This window comes from Conger conger, chromosome 19 (assembly GCF_963514075.1).
Source record: "Conger conger chromosome 19, fConCon1.1, whole genome shotgun sequence".
Classification (NCBI taxonomy): domain Eukaryota; kingdom Metazoa; phylum Chordata; class Actinopteri; order Anguilliformes; family Congridae; genus Conger; species Conger conger.
In genome coordinates, this window is record NC_083778.1 from 8,971,407 (window position 1) to 8,994,766 (window position 23,360).

Sequence of the window (23,360 nt, forward strand, 5' to 3'; positions counted from 1 at the left end):
AGAGAGTCAGAGCAGAGAGAGAGAGAGAGAGAGAGAGAGAGAGAGAAGAGAGAGAGAGAGAGAGAGAGAGAGTCAGAGCAGAGCCGGGGAGAGAGAGAGAGAGAGAGAGAGAGAGAGAGAGAGTCCAGAGCAGAGAAAGAGAGAGAGAGAGAGAGAGTCAGAGCAGAGAGAGAGAGAGAGAGAGAGAGAGAGAGTCAGAGCAGAGCCGGGGAGAGAGAGAGAGAGAGTCAGAGCAGAGAGAGAGAGAGAGAGAGAGAGAGAGAGAGAGTCAGAGCAGAGCAGAGAGAGAGAGAGAGAGAGAGAGAGTCAGAGCAGAGAAGAGAGAGAGAGAGAGAGAGAGTCAGAGCAGAGAAAGAGAGAGAGAGAGAGAGAGAGAGAGTCAGAGCAGAGAAAGAGAGAGAGAGAGAGAGAGAGAGAGAGAGTCAGAGCAGAGCCAGAGAGAGAGAGAGAGAGAGTCAGAGCAGAGAAAGAGAGAGAGAGTCAGAGCAGAGTCAGAGAGAGAGAGTCAGAGCAGACCCAGAGAGAGAACTCTCACATAAACTCACACATACAATCAAACTCTCACACTCACGCACACTCTCATACTTTCACACTCTTACACTCTCTCTCACACACACACACACACACACACACACACACACACAAACAGACGCGCACTCACACGGACTCGCACAGGTGACTGAGCAGCTTGTTTCCCGGGCAACAGAGAGAGAGAGAGAGAGAGAGAGAGAGAGAGAGTCAGAGCAGAGCCGGGGAGAGAGAGAGAGAGAGAGAGAGAGTCAGAGCAGAGCCGGGGAGAGAGAGAGAGAGAGAGAGAGAGAGAGTCAGAGCAGAGAGAGAGAGAGAGAGAGAGAGAGAGAGAGAGTCAGAGCAGAGCCAGAGAGAGAGAGAGAGAGAGAGAGAGAGAGAGTCAGAGCAGAGAAAGAGAGAGAGAGAGAGAGAGAGAGAGAGAGTCAGAGCAGAGAAAGAGAGAGAGAGAGAGAGAGTCAGAGCAGAGCCAGAGAGAGAGAGAGAGAGAGAGAGAGAGTCAGAGCAGAGAAAGAGAGAGAGAGTCAGAGCAGAGTCAGAGAGAGAGAGTCAGAGCAGACCCAGAGAGAGAACTCTCACATAAACTCACACATACAATCAAACTCTCACACTCACGCACACTCTCATACTTTCACACTCTTACACTCTCACACACACACACACACACACACACACACACACACAAACAGACGCGCACTCACACGGACTCGCACAGGTGACTGAGCAGCTTGTTTCCCGGGCAACAGATTTACACGGCAAAAATGAAAAACTCTTTCTGATTCTGGTTGCGCGTTAGTGTCTGCTGTTTTCTTCTTTCTTGGTTTGTTGTCTGCAAAACAATTTACATTTTTAGTCACATTATCGTTCTTTAGCTGCCGCATTTTATCCAAAATGACTTACACAGTTGATTAGACTAAGCAGGGAACAATCCTCCCTCCGTAGCAATGTGGGGTCAACAGCTGTTAATTGGTTAACGCCTACTCACCTCTGTTTTTAGATATCAAACCAGTTTTAGCGTTTCTATTTCATGTTTCTATAGTTGTTCGGTAGCTGTCGCCGGTGAAGAAAATTAATTGGTTTTTCAACTTCTGCACAAAGACAGAGATTGCCAGTAGACACGACAGCAAGGTTATTTTATATAAAAATGTTAAAGCAAGTTCACCAACTCGGGGAGTTCGGGGAGTTCAGTGAAATATACTCCTTTCAACAATACAAACATTTTACTCAGAAGACATTTCAAAAAGCAGCCTTCTTAAATTACATCTCTCGCACCAGGAGAGGCGATTTTCGCTTTCGCAGGTTTCTGATGTCGGCCATTTTGGCTCAACCACCAGCCAGTCGCTGCCGCCGCAAAGCAGCGGGCATAAACAGGCCGGCGATTACTTTGTGCCTCTGACACAAGGGAACTGCTCAGTGCACAAGCACGGAGGGCGGAACGGGTAATGGGGCCGGCTCAGAGATAAGCCGTAGCGTGAGACGCAGGGAGGAGACGGCTCTCTGCCGTCCTCTTCAGTCGCCGCTGTTTCATCAGAAACTGCAGTGTGGAAATGCAACCGGTCCGCAGTAACGCTGCTGAAGGAGCTCTCCAGCCGTACGTCCGTTTTTCTTAACCCGCTTGCTCCTGTTTAGGGTCGCGGTGGGAGGATTGAATCCTATCCCAGCGTGCAGTGAGGCAGGAATACGCCTGGTTATTCTCACACACCGTAACCCATAGACACATCACCCACACATATTCACACACCCAACCCACACACACACACACACACACACACACACACTCGCACAAAAACACACACACACACACACACACACACACACACACACACATAGGAGAACAGGCCTGTTCTCCTCCTTGATGCAGGTTGCTATAGCAGTCACTATTCAGGTTCCAATTCTGCTGCTGTCCTGAACCTGTTGTCATGTTGCTATGTTGTTTCCATAGCGATGCCTTCACAGGCACCGATGTCCTCACAAAAGGTAGTAGCTTTGTTGTTCCCGTATCGTCTTAGCACGAGGTAGTTGCTATGTTGCTTCCCTGACATGAGATGGTTGCTATAGCAATTCCCTGATGTGAGGCAGTTGCTGCATGTTTGCCCTGACACGGAACGGTTGCAACGCTGTTGCCCAGACAGGAGGCGGTTGCTACGCTGTCGCCCTGATGATTTGGTTGCTACGCCAGCTCTCTCCAGCTTTGGGTCACTGTTGCTGTAATAACCTTGTTGTCGTGAGACACGAACACGCCGGGCCTCAACACAGGACACTAATTCATTAACAGCATGCCGCTTTTATTTTGAAAACTGGGAAAATCCATTCTGCCCTCTGTGGAAAACTCTCTGAACCTGCTTCAACCCTCACCAATTAAGGTGCGAGGTCACAAACGTGATTAGACTGTTCTCAGCAACATTCTACTGCTGATGTCACAATCACTCCCGGTAATTGAAAGCAGTGGAGTTCTGGAACATTGACTTGGAATCTTGACAAACATTCCCCATTCTTCAAAGGGTTAAACTGAGGCATGTTAAAAAGTGTGAGCTTTGATCTGTCGGGTTGCTGCTTCTCAAAGTGCCCAGCCCGTCTTCTGCACCCAGCGAAGCGGCTTTGAGTCATTAACGCGCCTCTAAGGGCGAAAATGATCAGGCAATAGCGGACCTGCGAATAGCTCTCCGCTGATTGAAAGGGCTTAATTTGTAGAACAGCGAGGGGCGTGAAACACTCTTCAAGTGTACGACGGGACTCAGGCTAGTTCCGGTCGTTCTCACGTCGGTGTCTCATATCTCGTTGTCTTGTCTGTTATTTCGTACACATTTCACGTTGCTTCCGTCCCAAACGCAATGGGATTTTTGCTTCTGTTTCTTAAATGTTTGGATCTCACTGTATTTACATCCTGACATGGGGGCAGCTTATAGCCTGGTGCCTAATGACTGAGACCCAGAAGGTCGGTGGTTCAAGCCCCGGTGTAGCCACAGTAATATCAGTGCCGCCGTTGGGCCCTTGAGCAAGACCCGTAAATCCACATTGCTCCAGAGGGGATTGTCCCCTACTCAGTCTAATCAACTGTCAGTCACTTTGGGTAAAAGCGTCTTCTCGTGAGCCTCGTGGCTAAGTTGCCTGACTGGGACCCAGAAGGGTTCTGGTTCAAGTGTAGCCACAGTCAGGCCCTTAACCACACATTGCTCCAGGGGGGAACTGTCCCCTGCTTAGTCTCATCAACTGTACGTGGCTTTGGACACAAGCGTCAGCTAAATCACTGGAATCTAACTGTGATGTAAGTGTAATGTAATCTAACTGTGATGTAAGTGTAATGTAATCTAACTGTGATGTAATCTAACTGTGATGTAAGTGTAATGTAATCTAACTGTGATGTAATCTAACTGTGATGTAAGTGTAATGTAATCTAACAGTGATGTGTCATGTAATCTAACTGTGATGTAAGTTTAACGGTGGGCGGGGCTTCACCTGGGGTGATGGCGACGCCGTCGCCGTTGACGCTGTTGCCGTTGACGACGGGCGCCTCCTCCTCCTCCTCCTCGGGCGGCTCCAGGCTCTTCTCCATGTTGCTGACGGACTTGTTGCGCCTCCTCTTGCCCTCCGCGCTGGGTCTGCCTCCGGGGAGGAGCTGATCCGTCACATTCAGCAGCAGGGGAGCGGGCTCAACCGGAGGCTTGGGCGTGCCGTAATAGTTATCTGCACAGAGAGAGAGGGGGTTACTATTATTGTTATTATTATTATTATTATTATTATTATTATTGCACACAGCATGCCACTGTTAATACAACAGCATACTGTTCTTATTACACACTGTTAATACATTATTACATTATTATGCACAGTTAATACAAAAACATGCACAGAGAAGTCGGTACACGCTGTTAATACATTATTACTGTTATGATTATACACTGTTAATAAAGTACTGTTATCATGACACACTGTTAATACATTATCACATTATTACACACTGCTAATACAGCTACACATGATTATCATTACTGCACACAGTATGCATTACACACTGTTAAAACAACAACATATTATTATTATGACTGCACAGAGCATGCGTAATGAATACTACATGTACACTCAGTGAGCACTTTATTAGGTATTTAGTAGACTTAAATTTTAGACTTATTGGTCTTCTGCTGCTGGAGCCAATTCACTAAGAGGTTTGATGCGTTGTGTGTTCAGAGATGCTCTTCTGCATACTACTGTTGTTATACGTGGCTATTTTCATTGCTGTCACCTTCCTGTCAGCTTCAAACAGTCTGGACAATTTTCCTGAGACATCTCTCATTAACAACGCTTTTTGCCCGCAGAACTGTTTCCAAGATACTCAAACCACCCTTTCTGGCACCAACAATGATTCCACAGTCAAAGTCACTCAGATCACATTTCTTCCCCATCCTGACATTTGGTCTGAACAACAGCTGAAATTCATGACCACGTCTGCATGTTTTCATGCATTTAGAAGCTGCCACATGACTGGCTGATGTACAGGTCTACCAAATAAATTGCTCACTGAGTGTATATTATTCACAGAAACACCACAGGAGAAAAGGCAGTCAAACCCAGTCCTGGGCAATTGTTTTGGATTCAAATACTTTTTGTGCTCGATTGGTCTTGCCTGGTGCAAATCAACCAATCAAGAGGAGCAGAAGGCGGGGTTTTCACCTTTTGAGAGTATTTCATAGGTTCCAGTACACCAGACAAGCTCATTCAAGCGTAGAGAAGTAGTTGAATCCAAAACAATGACGTATTTGACCCGAACAAGGTCCAGTTAGAAGGCGCAGAGTCACTTCCTGTTCATGACCCAGCACGGAGTCATTCCACGCACACTTTCAATGACGCATTCTACATTATTCCCTCCAATTTTTCTGGAACAAGTCATTTCTGTCCACCGAATGGAAACAGGCTCAGCAAGAAGAATGCAAACGTATTAAAATAAAACAAGGGAAAGCATGTCTTCTGCGACACGTTCATTTACTGTAATGTGCGCTGATAGCCTGTTGGCGGTATCTGCGCCCGTGTGTTATAACAGAAACAGCGGGAGGCCCTTATTGCATTACGGAGCGACCGCTGTTCAGCACTGCGGTGAGCATAGAGGGTAAATTCAACAAAAACTAAACTGTACGGACGCACTCACAAACTTCTTCTCACAAGAACGATGTTCCGGAAACTGAAGCGTAGGCTGCGGAACTACAATAACAATCTTCGTTTGCCATGTGCCAGTTTCTCCATTAACATTCGCGGGGCAAGGTTGACAGGTCGAGGAAGAAATCTCAACCCAGCAGCTTGCTAAAAAATAACGCCGAAATCGACCCACCACAACTACATCTAAAAAGTAACACAATTCAGCATGACCGCAAACCTGGCAACCCTGATTCACTTTTCCCTGTCTCTGTCTCTCTGCCTCTCTACCTCTCTGTCTCTGCCTCTGCCTCTGCCTCTCTGCCTGTCTCTGTCTCTCTGCCTCTCTGCCTCTGTGCCTCTCTGCATCTCTGTCTCTCTGTCTCTCTGTCTCTCTGTCTCTGCCTCTCTGTCTCTGCCTCTGCCTCTGTCTCTCTGCCTCTCTGTCTCTGCCTCTGCCTCTGCCTCTGCCTCTGCCTCTGCCTCTGTCTCTGTCTCTCTGTCTCTCTGTCTCTCTGCCTCCCTGTCTCCCTGCCTCTCTGCCTCTCTCCCTCTCTGCCTCTCAGTATCTGTATCTCTGCCTCCCTGCCTCCGTCTCCCTGTCCCTGCCTCCCTGCAGAGTAAGATGAACACCCCCGGCTGGTACAAAGGCCAGTCCGGTCATTAACTGCATTAGAGGTCTGGGTCGTGTCATCAGCCGCTCAGCAGCGCACGTAAGAGGGTTACGTTTCATTAGGCGACAGTAAATGTGTTCAGCCCACACTCTCATCCAGAGCCACTTACGGAAAGACAGACAGAGAAGACGAGCTCGTTCGTCTGAATTATACCAACAGGAGGACCGGGCCTGACCGACAGCATTCCCACACCAGGGAGCATTTACACCGCAGAAACCATAGAATAAGTCAATCTTACCAAGCTTTTTCTCCTATATTTAGATTTAAAATCTTATGACTTTTTTTTTTTTTTTGCTAAATGCTACAAAAAGACAATGAGGTGACAAAAAGGCCCTCCCTTTTTTAATGGAACATGCGAGTCCAGTCCAGCGGTGACCCCCCCCCACCCCAAATTACGGACCCCTGGAATTGTCACCACCTTTCATCCTGCTAGTAATGGCCCTTCAAGCAAGAATCTCCTACTTCAGAGACAACATAAAATATTAAGACTCATCACAAAGTTAAGACTAAACCACTTTTTTTTTGCAGCATAGGCAACATCACCAAAGCATGAGATATCAGTGAACCATATTAAGACATCGTACGAATACATTTGCTTCAATTGGCCAATGCTAATATCTTCACTAGATCCAGACTGTGAGGGTAATATAAGGATGTCATTAACTAGCAAATAATTTTTATTTAGTCATAAAAAATGTAAATGTAAATGGGGCCAAAGTCTTGGACACAAACCCGTGCCGTTCATCCCACGATACGCATTCGTCAAAAAACACAATTATAGCTCGAGCAGCGAAAATGTTTCGCCTTTTTTTTTCTTCTCACCATTGAGTCAGAAATATCAGCCGATTAACATCCGATGCCAACCACCCCACCAAAAGGCAGCATCGGTTGATTAAATCATTCAAATAGTCGCCAGAAGGACGAGGCCCCTGGATGGCTCATTCTTGGAGGCTAAAATCCACATGAAGATTCAGTATAGCTGCTTTCTGGCACTTTGTAAAGGGTAATATGACACGACGTGATTTGTTCGTCAATTATTCTACAGCAATCCACCGGCTGTGGACATTCATTGTATCAAAAAAAAAGAGCATTGATAGTTTAGCCAGCTAATGCCGGAAAGTTCTTTGGGTTGCCAGAGAATACAAAAAAATCCCCTCGGAGCATTAGACCACCCCTACACTGTTCCCGCTTCGCCGACAGAGGGGGTTCGATTAGTTGCGTCGACGTTTGTAATTTTATACGTTACATTACATTATTATTGGCATTTTGGCACACGCTCTTATCCAGAGCGACGTACAGTTGATTAGACTAAGCAGGAGACAATCCTCCACCTGGAGCAATGCAGGGTTCAGGCCCTCGCACAAGGGCCCAACGGCTGTGCGGATCTTATTTTGGCTGCACCGGGATTAGAACCTCCGACCTTGCGTGTCCCAGTCCTTTGCCTTAACCACTACGCTACAAGCCGCCCCAGTCGTGCCAGTCGACGGCAGATGCTTTTTATTCAGACCGAGGGTTAAGGGTAGAAGTAGTAATGAGAAGAGGGAAAACGTGACAGAGGGGGGGGGGGGGGGGCGGGGGAAAGGGCTGAGAAGGCGAGATCGAGCTCCATCGGCGTAACGGGCTATTCCCCACCGTGTCGCTGGAGAGGGGGGCCCCGCTCCGCCCGACGGGGCCCTGGCTATCTCCCCGACTGCAGCAGCTCGGAAATAAGCGCCGTCCTTGTCCGCATTCCCAGAGCGCGCCGGGAGGGTAATTTCCCCCCGATTCATCCGGAAATGGCCATCTTCAGAGCCAAAATGGCCGCCCGGAGACGCGCGCGCGCGCACACCGGAGGGCTCTCGGACCGCCGCGGCGGGAAACAGGACAGAACGTTCAGCGGTCCTCCGATAAAGTTCGGAAACGCGTGTCCAAATATAGCGGGGATGGGAAGGGGGGGAGGGGGTGTTGAATTTCGGGACAGCCTGTATCTTGGAAGCCCCCCCCCCCCCGCTGGCTTCTCCTCCGTACTCGTGTTGTCGCGAACAAGCCTCGGGAGAACAGAGGGTGGTTTCCGTGTTAACGGATCTGTTTGTGTTCGGGGAGTGACGCCAGCGAGCAGCTGCTGTTGTGCTGAGTGACAGAGCGGCTCACGGAGACATTCTGCTGACGAGGCCGCCATTATCTCCCTCTGCGCTGAGGGGCACAGGTTGCTCATCCGCCAAGTGTGTCGCTTTCCTTCTGAAGAAGTTTCTTTCCTTATGAATAAGTTGCTCTCCCTATAAAGAATTATAATTTTACCTGGAATATGTTACTTCCCCTTGCAATATGTTGCTTTCCTTCTGAATAAGTTGCTTTCCTTCTGAATAAGTTGCTTTCCCTATGCACAAGTTGCTTTCTTTATGAATAAGTTGCTCTCCCTATAAAGAATATAATTTTACCTGGAATATGTTACTTCCCCTTGCAATATGTTGCTTTCCTTCTGAATAAATTGCTTTCCCTATGCACAAGTTGCTTTCTTTACGAATAAGTAGCTCTCCCAATAAAGAATTATAATTTTACCTGGAATATGTTGCTTTCCCTTGCAATATGTTGCTTCTATTCTGAATAGAATTCCTTCCCGATGAATAAGTTGCTCTCCCTCCGAATGTGTTGCCTTCTCTGAGAATATCAACTGGAATATATCACTTTCCCTTGCGATATGTTGTTTTTCCGCCCTGAATATGTCACTTTCCCTCTGAATATCTTGCCAGCTGCATACAGAACAGGAACTTCCGTGACGTGTCAATCCCTCACCCCCAGAACACAGAGCCAACATCACACCTGCACACTCACGCCCCGACACCTGGACAGTCCTCCTGATATCAATGTCCCGTCAGGAAGAAATCCCCCTCGGGGATGCGTTTCGCTTCACGAAGGCAACCGCACCGGCTCTGAACATCACGGGGTGCTCCGGACACTGAAGCCAGCGGTAAGATGTGCCGACAACAACGATCTAAAGCAGGGATCGGCAACTCACGGTCCTCGAGGGCGGAGAACTGCTGGTTTTCCACCCTCCCTGAAAGCCAGGAACAGAAAAGAGAACCAGGAGCTAGATTTGGATTCGAAAACCAGATTTGACGATCCCCGCTTTAAACCGTTCTGACAGCGGACGGCTCAATAAGAAGCAAAAACACACACGCAGCAGACGGGGGCGACGTGGCTCAGGCAGTAAGAGCGGTCGTCTGGCAGTCGGAGGGTCGCCGGTTCGATCCCCCGCCCGGGCTGTGTCGAAGTGTCCCTGAGCAAGACGCCTAGCCCCCAAATGCTCCTGACGAGCTGGTCGGCGCCTTGCATGGCAAACCGTCGGTGTGTGAGTGTGTGTACGAACGGGTGAATGAGAAGCATCAATTGTACAGCGTTTTGGATAAAGGGCGCTATATAAATGCCAACCATTTAGACGGGTCGGGAAACAGAACCGCGCGTAGAGTCGGGGGGAAGCTGCCGTTTCACAGGACCGGAGATCGGCGACCGCGCGGTCGTACGATCGCATTTTCAGCTTGCGCTGATGATACTGTCGGTTGAGCAGACGCCTGTTTGGTACCGTCAAACGACCGAGTCGGAAACGAGCGCTCAAAGGTTCCTTGTTTATTCGGCGACCGTCTTTACGCGCACGACTTCATGCTACGCTACGCTACGCTACGCTAACGTAGCAGAAGCTCTTCACCGTGGCAACTCGCAAATGAAGACACATTAGCCTCAGGAACACAAAAGTGCAACCGCGCCGACAGGGGACAGGAAAACCCATTTCTAATCAACAAGCCGAAAGTTTTCAGCGCAAGTCGACAATAAGTTTTGCAAAAGGAACGCGCGCACTTACACCAGCCGCCCAGGAGGAGAACGTCAGCTAAATGCCGAAACGCGGGGCTAAATATAAACGTAATCCTCGGAGATCAAATGTGCGTCTTCTTTCTGCAAATGTATGCATTTTTAAATTCCTTCCCTCTCCTCCCCCCCTCCCCCCCCCTCCACATTTTATTTCCAGTTTGTTCCGGGCTATATCTGCGCTCACGTCTGAAACTTGGCAGTCGAGCGGAGACGAGCTTCCCTCCGAAAGTACAGCCGCTTCACTTCACACCGTGACGGACCTGGGTCAAACGGGTAATTGTTTCGAATTCGTGTGCTTTTCCGCACTCGACTGACCTTGCCTGAACTCTCAAAAAACCGCAAACCTCACGCGGCTCAGATTCGCCAGGCATTATCAAACGTGCGCGGAAAAGCAACTGACGGATTTCACCCGGGTCTGCAACCGTGAGCCAGGCCTGCTCCGGCTCGCACAGACATGAGGCAGAGGAAGACTTTTACATTACATTACATTAATGGCATTTGGCAGACGCTCTTATCCAGAGCGACGTACAGTTGATGAGACTAAGCAGGAGACAGTCCTCCCCTGGAGCAATGCAGGGTTAAGGGCCTTGCTCAAGGGCCCAACGGCTGTGCGGATCTTATTGTGGCTACACCGGGATTAGAACCACCGACCTTGTGGGTCCCAGTCATGTACCTTAACCACTACGCTACAGGCTGCCCTTTGAGCTATAGCCAGCTGGGCATTGCCCCATGGGGCTCTCAGGCTGGCACAGCTGCTGGTATTTGTGGGATCCAGCCCCAGACCGTGAGGCCCATCCGTTCACTGGAACAGACCTGAACAAAATGGTCTGTTAGGCTGCCCCAAAATGGCCGCCGGGTCAAACCAGGGTCAAAATACGTAATCGTTTTGGATTCAAATACGTTTCTGTGCTGAAGTGATTACATTACATGATATTAATGGCATTTGCCAGACACTCTTATCCAGAGCGACATACAATTGATTAGACTAGGCAGGAGACAATCCCACCCTGGAGCAATGCAGGGTTAAGGGCCTTGCTCAAGGGCCCAACGGCTGTGCGGATCTTATTGTGGCTACACCAGGGATCGAACCACCGACCTAGCGGGACCACCCACAGCTCCAGGAGAAATTTTATTTAACCCAAATAAAATCAGATCCAACCCAGCTCAACCCATGACCCCAGTGAGACCACAGAGAAGTAGGAAACAGGAAACAGGAAACAGGAAATAGGAAGCCCACATACATTTTTCACTCTTTGCGACCGGAGAGAGTCAGGTAAACTACCCATGAAAAAGAAATGAACCGAGCGGCATGAACTGACCTTCATACGTTCCACTCTCTAGCAAAGCTCCGCCTTTCTCCAGTTCCATAAAGCGCTGGACGGTCACAAAACTGTAGTCTACCCCTGGGACCTCGCCCTCCTTGGGTTGCCTTGTGGTGCCTGGAACGAGAGAGGAGGGGGGGGGGGGGGGGGGGGGGGGTCAGCTCTGGCGTCCGTTTCACCGGCGGTGACAGGCAGGAACGCACTGAAACGTACCCTGTTAAAGACGTAAAAAAACCTTCCAAATGAATGTGCCCATAAACGACAATCAAAATGGTGGCGGTGTGGCCCGTTCACAGGTGGCATTGAGGTATAAAATATTTGTAAAAGTTCACAAGCAACCCACATAAAATACTAAATGCATACAGGTAATGACACATTTCATAATAATGTGTCTTTGAAAGACTTTTCACCCACGGCTACCAGTAACAAGCATGTGCCAAAGATTTGCTGAAACGTATTCCAGAGTATTTTCTCGCGGTTACATAATAAACTGTCATTTGCGAAACATGAAAGAGCTTGGAATTACAGGGCCCTGTTGGCGCACGCTGTAGTTTCCAGTTCACACACCATTCACTCGTACCTAGGGGCGATTTAGACTCTCCAATGAAGCTACCCTGCAAGTCCTTGGACTGCGGGAGGAAACTGGAGTACCCGTATAGAACCCACAACTTACACAAAGCCCCACAAATCAAACATGGCCACCACCACGAACCTAGCTTTGTGAGCCACTCAACGGCTCCTACAGGACTCCGTGGAAGAGGTAAGCGAAAGGGGCCTCCGGTTCTCGCGCGTCGCAAAGGCCGCGAGGCGAGGGTTTGAGTGCCTTTCATCTTCCTCAAGGCTACATCTCCTCTTCGCGGATCTGAGCCGAGAGACTATTCAACACATCCAGTTCGCTCTCTCGCGGAGAGAAGTGAGAACGACTCTCCCTCACCGGTAAACAAGAAACCTCTTTCCACCGTTTTTTCCGGAAGGACCGGCGCCTTCGCAGATCCGAAATCTTAACGGCGTGTTTCCCAAGACGTCCCGGAAGGGGGGGGGGGTAAACGGCCGCCGTACGGACCTCGGGTGTTTCTCCGGTTTTTCAAACTTTCGCATCAATTTTAGTTTGATTATGCCGGGGGGTCCCAGGCCACCGAAAACCCCACGCCTTCGCCTCCCGCTCACAAATGGAAACAGATTGCACTCGGGTACAGACGCGAGTCCTGTCGGAGCTGCAATAAACAGTAAATATATGGACTTTTTTTTGGGGGGGGGAAATGTAATTTGCTATTTGATTTATGTTATTTGATATTACACAGCAGCGTAGTTTTTGAAAACATGAGATTGTAATATCTGGAAGGGGGAAAGAACTTGCTTGTTTGCCTGTATTTAGCGAAGGGTTCCAATGTCTCGAGGAGGTATTTTATATTGGTGTGCTATCGGTGCGTTTTTGGCACGGAGCGCATTCGTCTGGAGAGGGAGTTCTTCTCGGGTGAACTCGCGCATCGACTCGTTTTGAGTTGGGAGTTGCCCAAAAACGAACAGTAGCCGTGGAGGTGCCGACACACGGCGGGCGGCTCCACGGGACGGGGGAGTAATTAGGACGTTTCCCGGCTCTGGAGCCGTAATGGAGGCAGCGTGGAACGGGCCCCCGTGCGGAGGTGTGAAGCAGCCCTGCGGCCAGGTGTTAGCGCGCGAGCCAAGATGGCCGCCACGAGAACAGCCGGCGGCTGACACCTTCCCGCCATCCCGCTGCCGGTCCTCCACCTGTGAGAGAGCGCTGACCCTGCCGCAAAATGGCCGCCGTTTCGGGCCCGGTGTCCGACCCCGGGTCAAATTCGTAATCATTTTGGATTCAAATACGTTTCTGCGCTTGAGTGATCTTGCCCGGTGCGACTGACTCAACTAAGAGGACCGGAAAGTGGGGTTTGCACTTTTTCCCCCCAGAGTATTTCCTACGTTCCAATAGACCAGACAAACTTGGTGATTTAGCGGACACTTTTATCAAAAGTGACTTACAGTTGATGAGAGTAAGCAGGGGACAACGATCTCCCCTGGAGCAATGCAGGGTTAAGGGCCTCGCTCAAGGGCCCCGACGGCTGTGCGGATCTTATCGTGGCTACACTTGAACCACCAACCTTCTGGATGCTAGTCATGTACCTTAGGCACTAGACTACAGGCTCAGTAAAGGGTAGAAGATTATCTGAATCCAAAATGATTATGCAGATGACCCAGGTCTGCAGCAAACTCACAATTTCAGAGTCCTTTATGTGGAAAAGCAATGATGACCTTGGACTCTCGTGCTTCAGGACCTCCGTGTCAAAGGCCTTTGTTTGTCTCTTCCAAGAATCCACAGCGTTGCTTTTGTCATGTTCTAGGTCCCAAACAGAAATACACACAAGCCCCTGGGACTATGTTCCAAGTCCCCAATGCAGAAAACATGTAGTGTACTAAAAAAAAAACTAAAAGAAATGTGTACACATTCTCATCTTTGGGATGCTAACCCACAAAAACAGATCAACGGCAAAGAGGGCTCCAAAATAATCTTCAAAACGCATTTATCCGATGCGTTTCTGCCTATTTTCCGTCAGGCACGGAGCCAGACACTGTTTGCTTCTGTGACTGTTGTTTTTTCGAGCGTGCCCTCAAGACCAGGAAACTGGAGAAAAACACATCGCCCGGGAACATCGAGCTATTTGCGGCGTTTGGTTGGGCGATTAAAAGAAAAAACAACAACATAGGAATGTATCAAAAGTCTCCCCCGGTTCCCCATATCCACAATCACCGCGGGACGTCCACGTTCCGGCGTTTTCCGCTAAACGCGGATGAAAAACCCCCCCCCCCAAAAAAAACACATGCGTAACAGGCAATCAATTTCACATTTCAAAGAGCTTTGCAGGCAACGCACACCCGGCATGTATTCAGGTTTTGCACACTGCACAAAAGTATTCATCAGCATCATGAACACATCATTCCTAAGTCTACCCAAGATGCAGTGCGCCATCGCATAACCGCCAGTGTCCCAGTACCTAACTTCTGTGGGGTGTTTTCGAACGGTTTAATTCGGTCACGCATAAATATGTTGTACATTAGATTTGATTTTGCATTTCTTTCGCGGTTTTGAAGAACCGTAGAGAAGCTTTGCAGGAATAGTTTGTGTTGGCAAACAGGTGATTCACCGCAGCAGACGGAAGAACGGGGAAGATCTGTGACTTTCTGAAATGAGACGGAAAGGCATTAAAAAGGGTACTGGCGGGGGGGGGGGAGCTGTGCAGCGAGCGTGATTCGACAGACGGGACGTTACAAAGGGGGCGGCGGTGGGCAGGCCTCCTGACATTTCGTCGGAGGGAGAGGGAGGGAGAGGGGTGCAAGACATTTCGAGGGGAGGCTTTGATCTCGCCCGGGCGCAATTATCGGATCCGTGTTGGGACGGCTGAGTTTCCGGCGTTTCCTCGTTGCGTGGGAGGTGGGGGGGGGGGGGGGGGGGGGGGATCTTTAGAACTCTATCGTCCTCTTTATCTGTCCTTCCCAAACCTGCGCTGTGGGGGACGGCAACTCAACTGGGATACTAATCTGGGACTTTAGGGCAAAATTAAACACACATGCAGGCGTCAGAACAATAAATTACTTCACGTTCATCTCAGTGAAAAGGCCTGTTCGTGTGGCGGCCATCTTGGGCAGCGTGCTCATGCAAGGGCGCGTGCGTGTGTGTGCGCATACATGTGTGTTTGCGTGTGTTTGAGTGGATGTACAGTATGTATGTTAGTGTGTGTGTTTCTGCGTCTGTGGGCCTGCATGTGTGTTTGAGTGGATGTGTGTTTGTCTATGTGTCTGTGTGCATGCATGTGTGTTTGTGTGTGTGTGTGTTTGTGTCCATGCATGGTTGTGTGTGTGTGTGTGTATTTGTGTCCATGCATGTGTGTTTGTGTGTGTGTGTGTTTGTGTCAATGCATGTGTGTTTTTCCATGTGTTTGTGTGCATGTACAGCACGTATGTGTGTGTGTGTGTGTGTGTGTATGAGAGTGTGTGTATGCATGTGTGTGTGTGTGTGTGTGTGTGTGCGTGCGTGTGTGTGTGTGTGTGTATGAGAGTGTGTGTATGCATGCGTGTGCGTGAGGAAACAAACATACTACCTGCAAAAGGACATCCTGCGCAATGCGATTATCAAGAAAACGAAAGCTGAGAATATGCAGGAGCCCAATACAGAGACAGTTCACCCTGTTCACACAGGCTGTTGTCCCCACTGTTACACTCCAGAACTACTGAGAAACTCTGAAACGAACCGTAGCCTCTCGCCTGGGCGAATGCTAAATGCTAGATGCTCCCTAAGAGCACAGGAAGGTGACCCAGATGGACCCCGCCCCTAGGCTGCGGCGTCCTGACATCGACATCGAGCAGCGATCCAAAATGGTGGCGTTCAATTTCAGTCCGAAGGGGACTTCCGCTGACCGCAGACACCTAAACGGAGGGACCGAGGGCGAATTCCGTCCCGTCCTCAGTCTGGGAGCTGGAGATTCATTAACAAACCCCCCGGAGCAAATTTCATCCGCTGAGCTTCAATTAATTCCTGGAATTTACCGAACCGAAGTGGAATCCACCCCACTGTGGAAGTGGTCACGGGACCAAAGATCAAGATCAGAATTGTATGCCCTTATGTGTGTGTGTGTGCGTGCGTGTATGTCCGTGTGTGTGTGTATGTGTGCATTTATTTTCTTAATAAGGTCCTCAACCAAGTTAAATAAATCAATAAACAAAAGCAAGGCCCAAAAAACATATTTGCGGGCCAAAATCTTACTGAGGCTAAATGCCAAACTGAGAGACAATTACAATCAAATTACGCAATTATTTTTGTTCTTGAAAAAGAGCGATTTCATGTTGCAAGCTGTCCATCTTAGCTTCCTGTTATACCATGACATCACTTCCTGCCGTGACTGTGATCCAGTTTCCTGTCACTCTGTATCTCCAGACACTTTCTAACAACTGAACTTCCACAAAAACGGAAGCTGCGCTTCCCAGTGCTTGCGTTTCACGTGACTTTAGCGTGTGCACGGCTGGTTCACCCGCCAGGGGACCCACAGGCCACTGTGGCAGGGTCTGCCCCAACAAGCTGACCGCGCACGCTTCCTTAAACGCACCCGCCAACCCCCGCTCCACTGCCTCGACCGTAGACCGTAAAAAATAATACGACCAAAGTGACTGTGAAGTCGCCCATCGAGTTTTCTTGGGCTTGCTGAATAAAGATACAGCGTGCTTTACTGAACCCTGTGGGGTAATGTGTCCTAGACTGACCCATCCGTGTAACTACGGAGCAGTGGGCAGCCACAGTGCAGTGCTGGGAGAATGGGGTTAAGGGCCTCGCTCAAGGGCCCGACGGCTGTGCGGATCTTATCGCGGCTACACTTGAACCGCCAACCTTAGGCACTGGACTACAGGCTCAGTAAAGGGTAGAACAATCTGCAGCAAAGTCACAATTCCTGAGTCCTTTACGTGGAAAAGGCAGTGATGACCTCGGACTCTGGAGCTTCAGGCTCTCAGACTGAGACCGGGGACCTCCGTGTCAAAGGCCTTCGTTTGTCTCTTCCCAGAATCCACAGCGTTGCTCTCGTCATCTTCTAGGTCCCTGTCACGTACCTGAACCGCCGTCGGAAGCCATGAAAGTGAAGAGCAGACGTGCCAGTCTGGAATAAAAACCGCGAGCACAACAGAAGGAAAGCGTAATTCCCCCGTAATCGTTCGCAACAGACCGAAGCTCGCAGGACTCGCTGAAGCAGTCCTCCGTTTTCCGCCCGGAAGTTCTCCGTTTTGTAGCCAGCTTTAACTGGCATTAAGTCGGAGAACCGGAAGCTGGAGGAACATCAGGGAACCGTCTCGGGAGTGATCCGTTACAAGCAGGGGGAGCCTTCCTTCCATCAACCCATCAGACTGGTTCCAGGGATTAGGCCGGGCGTCTGTTCGCCCGGGCGATAAAGCAGACTACAGACGCCGCGCGCAGATATACTCCGCTACGCAAAATAAGATTCAGGCTCCACCGTGCCTGCACGTTATTCTTACAGCGCTGCAATCTGGTTTGCAGATGCCTTTATTTCACCTTTTTCCATTTTTGCCCACAGTCTCAACCTTCAAATGTGACAAATGTGTTTAAAAGGAAAACCACTGCAAGGGCAATATGCATTTCCATAACTTAACATAACATTAGACGGCATGAACAGGCCATTCGAACTAGCGATGCTCACCTTTTCTTCACAGAAAAGTGTACCTAATGGTTAGTTTCCTTGAAAAACTAACTATCTAGCACAGGGGTGTCACACTCCTGTCCTGCAGGGCCGCAGTGTCTGCTGGTATTTGTGGTTTCCTTTCAATCAGCAGCCGATTAAGGCCTTGAGAGCAAAGTGTGTGGACTCTTTAGCCAATGAAAGACTTTGAGATGTATCTCTCCTGCTGAAACACACCAAAAACCAGCAGACACTGCGGCCCTCCAGGACTGGAGTTAAACCAGCAGACACTGCGGCCCTTCAGGACTGGAGTTAAACCAGCAGACACTGCGGCCCTTCAGGACTGGAGTTAAACCTGCAGACACCGCGGCCCTTCAGGACTGGAGTTAAACCTGCAGACACTGCGGCCCTCCAGGAGTGGAGTTAAACCCGCAGACACTGCGGCCCTTCAGGACTGGAGTTAAACCTGCAGACACTGCGGCCCTTCAGGACTGAAGTTAAACCTGCAGACACCGCGGCCCTTCAGGACTGGAGTTAAACCTGCAGACACTGCGGCCCTCCAGGACTGGAGTTCGACACGCCTGGTCTAGCAGCACATCACGTCTGGTCTTGAAACTCCCCAGAGTCTCTGCCTCCACTACATGACCTGGCAAGCAATTCCACACAGCGACCACTCTTCTGTGTGAAAAATGACCACTCTCTGTGTGCAGCGTGGATGTTTCCCAGCGGTAGCTGTGTCTAACAGCGCAAGGGCACAGTTATTCAGTCCGCTTAAAGAGTAATTGCACTCACTGTTTCAGCCTGGCTCCATTTTCTACACAGTTTCTTTGAAAATGAGCAGCTAAAATGAAACCGACAAACAGGCGTGAACTATTTTTCGACTCTGTATCTTGATTGACATGGAGGCACCCGGCGAAGGGTAGGCTGAATCGCAATTGGGGCGGGGCCAGAGTGGACTGCAGAAAGCACTTTTTCAACACTTTCACATCAGTTTTTAGGCCAAAATGAGTTTGCTTCATAAATGTTGAAATAACGGCATCGATTAAAATGTTTCACGATAAAGTCGGCATACAAGCAATTTTAGTTTACAGCTTAAAAAATTGATATAGAGTAAGATAAAATGTCCAATTTTGTAGCGCTGCTAATTCCCTCACCGAATAAAACCAAATTCCTCAAACGCTCAGGCGTAATGATTTATTTATTTATTTAACTTATTTTTTGTAGCGATTTTGAGATTCTGTCGGGAGCTAAAAAGATTTTCTTTGGCAAATGTTCTTTTTCGGTTCCGTCTGGCAACCCCGCAATCTGGCAACCGGGCTCAGAGTCAGCCAGGAGCCGTGTGGGGACCCAGTTCATTAACAGAGTCAGCGCTCACTTAGCGGAACAGATTACAGGGACCCCGCACCTGCTCCCCTGTCTGCGGCAGAGAGAGCGTTACGTAAGGGGCCCCGTCGGAGTGCCGCTGAGACAGAAGGGCCGACGGGGAACGGGGGGGCCCAGACCGCGCTGAGGTCACGTGACTCGACGGTCTGTCCCTGGGGGCCACCGGGCGCGCCCCGAACGTTTTTTTCGGGGAAGACGCCTCCGTCGCTGTCCCGAGCGTGCGCCGAACGGACCGACGTCGAACGCGTTTCGCGGCCGAGGAACATTTGAACGCATTCTACTGCACGGAGGCGCAGCGACGTCGCGGAAGGTCGCGGAAGGTTCCGGCTCACCCAGAGGGACCCTACGGCGACCATGGCCAGGGTCTCACAGCACTGTGAGGCAGATTCTCATCACCTCAGAGATATGACTACAACGAGTAAAACAGAGTGCGAGAGGAATGGAGGCGGCCACTATTATAATTATTATTATTTTAAGGAGAGCGGACCGGACTCCTTTTGTATTATTTGCCTTATTCGAGCAGAGAGGGTAAAGGAAGACGCCCGTTGTGGGAGATCGAGCCCCCCGCCCACTCTGGAAACCGTACCGACCGGACACCCTAGCGACCGCGCCAGACGTCTCCACGGGACGCGATTCTTTATTAAATTAACCAGAATTAATTAAACTTGCGGCGGGCGGTAAACACGGCCATCCCAATCCGGTCGGCTTTTCAGCCGCCTGCTGTCGTTTCTGCGGTCGCTGAACGGTAAAATGGTAAACGGCTGGCGTTTATATAGCGCCTTTATCCAAGGCGCTGTACAATTGATGCTTCTCATTCATCCGATCGGGATGTAGGGCAGGGATCGTCAAATCCGGCCCTCGAATCTAAAACCCAGCCCTGGTTTTCTTTTCTCCCGGGTAATTATCTGAATTAATTCAGAGATCAGATCAGCCAGGCTGCCTTCACACCTGACTCTTAACGTCGGGGAAAGCAGCAATCCCCTGCCCTCCAGGACTGTGATTTGATGATTCCTGATGTACGGTGTACAGCGAATACTGGGCACGCGCACCGACCCTCCCCTTCCTGTGAGTGCATACCGGACATTACATTGGGGCGACATGGCTCAGGCAGTAAGAGCAGTCGTCTGGCAGTCGGAGGGTTGCCGGTTCGATCCCCCGCCCGGGCTGTGTCGAAGTGTCCCTGAGCAAGACGCCTAACCCCCAAATGCTCCTGACGAGCTGGTCGGCGCCTTGCATGGCAGCCAATCGCCGTCGGTGTGTGAGTGTGTGTATGAATGGGTGAATGAGAAGCATCAATTGTACAGTGCTTTGGATAAAGGCGCAATATAAATGCCAACCATTTTACCATTTACATTTTTGCATGTTTTAACCCAAAGCGACTTACAAGTGCAGAGGTTCTTCCAGAAGTTAAAAGCATCAAATGCATGACAAGCAAAACACGCACATCATGGAGTGTGACTCTGCCAGTCAGACTGCGCCCTGGTCTGAGTGAGGAGAGAGGGTCGGTGGGGTGACTGGGCGTGATGTCAGCGCTGGCCGTGGTGACGAGGCGTGAGAAAGGGCTCAGGGCTGTTCTTCACTGCTTTCGGTGAGATCACAACACATACGCTCTCCTTCAGCTCTTATGAAGGGGCAACGGACAGGAGGCGCTGGTGCCTCGAATGAGTGAGAGTATGACGCAACACACACATATACGCATGTGCTCACACACACACACTCACTCACACACACACTCACACACACACACTCACACACACACACACTCACACACACACTCACACACACACTCACACACACACTCACACACTCTCACACACTCTCACACACTCTCACACACTCTCACACACACACTCACACACACACTCACACAAACTCACACACACACACACACACACTCACTCACTCACACACTCACACACTCACACACTCACACACTTACACACTCACACTCACACTCACACACACACACACACTCACACACTCACACTCACACTCACACACACACACACACTCTCACACAAACACACACTCTCACACACTCACACTCTCACACACTCTCACACACTCACACACACTCACACACACTCACACACACTCACACACACTCTCACACACTCTCACACACTCTCACACACTCTCACACACTCACACACTCACACACTCACACTCACACTCACACTCACACTCACACTCACACACACTCTCACACACTCACACACTCACTCACACACACACACACACACACGCGCTGTGAGTGCTGGGCGGTGTCGCTGGCAGAGGAGGGAGGCGCAGCAGCACAAACCCTGACCTAGATTCTCTCCCCAGCGCCTCTCCAGCCAGCACAACAAGAAGCAGTGATGCCAGCCTCCGTCACTGCACAGAGGAAGCCTCTCTCCCGCCCGCCCTCCTGCAGCAGAGAGCCCGTCCGCCCCACACCGCACGACCACCCCTCAAGCCTCTCCCCCCCGCCGTCCAGACCAGGGTCCAGAACGCCCGTGGACCGCACCACGTAAACTCACAAACGTTTCAGACGTTAATAGGAAACGTACACGCACGGTACTTATATACTGAAAAAACATCCGTCTTAAAGGTACAATAGGGAAGATTTTTGTGTTAGAACATTGTAAATCCCGTCCTATCATTGAAAAAGACTCATTGAGATGTTGACTCACCCTCTGCCTGTGTTTATAGTCCTTAAAGGTGCAATAGGTTTTTGTGTTAGAACATTGTTACAAGACCATTGTAAATCCCTTCCTATCATTGAAAAAGACTCACTGACATGTTGACTCACCCTCTGCCTGTGTTTATAGTCCTTAAATTCTGGTTTCAAAATATACAATTGACGGCCCGACACTCTGTACCAAAACATCGTATAGCTGTAGAATAACACAAGCTCATTGGTTGAAAATTGGTTCTCACCACCACGGCCAATGGCGTTTCAACGTCAGCGTGTTTACAGAGAAGGGGGAGGGATAAACAGTGTTGAGGTTTGAAGGTGTTTGTTGCTGCTATTCCTCTCTTGACCATTAGGAGTCCAAAATGTCCTATTGTACCTTTAAGTATTTGAGTTTTGTAATGAGACTTTAAAAAATTAGAAGTAGAAGTAGAAAATGTGCTTGTATTAAGTGGCGGTCTGCTTGACAAGTGAAATTTTCTTAACCCATTGGCAAATCTTGAAATGAGTGAAACTGACTCACCTCATTCAATATATTTTGTCTAATTTAGCAAAAAAGGGATAGAATTAAGATTTTAAGTACAGATATAAGTCTTGTTGAGATTTGCTTATCTTTTGGTTTTTGCGGTGTAAGCAAATATGAGGTATGTGTGCACTACAAATGCAGTACTGGTGTTAGCTTGTGTGGAGTCGCAATTAACACCTATTGAGAAAATCATAGCTTACTTTACAAGTTAACCAGGTTGTGTAATGGAGGCAGAAATTATGGGGCTTTTCAAAACCGGTGCTTGATACAACAGTCAAGTGTATTTACATTGGATAAATTATGAAGGGGGAAAAACAGCTCCTTAAACTTTCCATTTTATAAATGAATATAACTTTTTGAACATTTGAAGTCCACAAGTTTGTATTATTCGCTGGTATTCCATGCAATAAACTTCAAAAGAATTGTCATGAAAATCTACACTTTTTAATCATTATACATTGATGAACTACAGAGACTACATAACAAGCCAGAGATGAGGATCATTTTCCCAACAAAAGCACTTTCACAACGGAATTCGAATACTTCATACACACACACACACACACACACACACAAGCTGTGAAATTTGGATTCCTCTGTGCTTGATTGATCTTGCCTGGTGTAAATGAGCTAACCACGTGGACCAATAGGCAGGGTTTCAGAGTATTTCGTGAGTTCCAGTACATCAGACACCAGCTCAGTAAAGCTTAGAAAAGTATTTGAATCCAAAACAATTCATTCATCTGACACACACACACACACACACACACACACACACACACACACACACACAGAAATTTGTCTCTCCAGGTTTTTCCACAGCTTGCCATCTGTTGCCCTCTCATTGGCAGACGTGCATTGACACTGTGGCGGTTTTGCGTGTTTGGGGGGGGGGGGGGGGGGTGAAGAACCCGCACAGGGGGGGCGGGGGGTCGTACCAGAGGCTCGTTCTGACAGCCTAAGCCCCCCGGCGACCCCCCCTCTCCCCCAAATCCCCCCGGTCGCCGTGGCGACGGGCGACGTCAGTGTCCGCGCTGAACCGACCGGGAACGGCGGGAGCGCGGGATTGCGGGCGGAATTCACGCGGACGGG

The 23,360-nt window shown here is 49.5% G+C and overlaps 1 protein-coding gene across 1 annotated transcript in view; it reads right to left on the minus strand.

Annotated features, from left to right (window-relative positions):
* Positions 1-23,360, minus strand: part of LOC133119324 (membrane-associated guanylate kinase, WW and PDZ domain-containing protein 2-like) — a 196,690-nt gene that overhangs the window by 77,015 nt on the left and 96,315 nt on the right. The window contains 2 exon segments of the mRNA XM_061229860.1: positions 3,985-4,212; positions 11,489-11,608. Coding sequence (XP_061085844.1) covers positions 3,985-4,212; positions 11,489-11,608 — 348 coding nt within the window.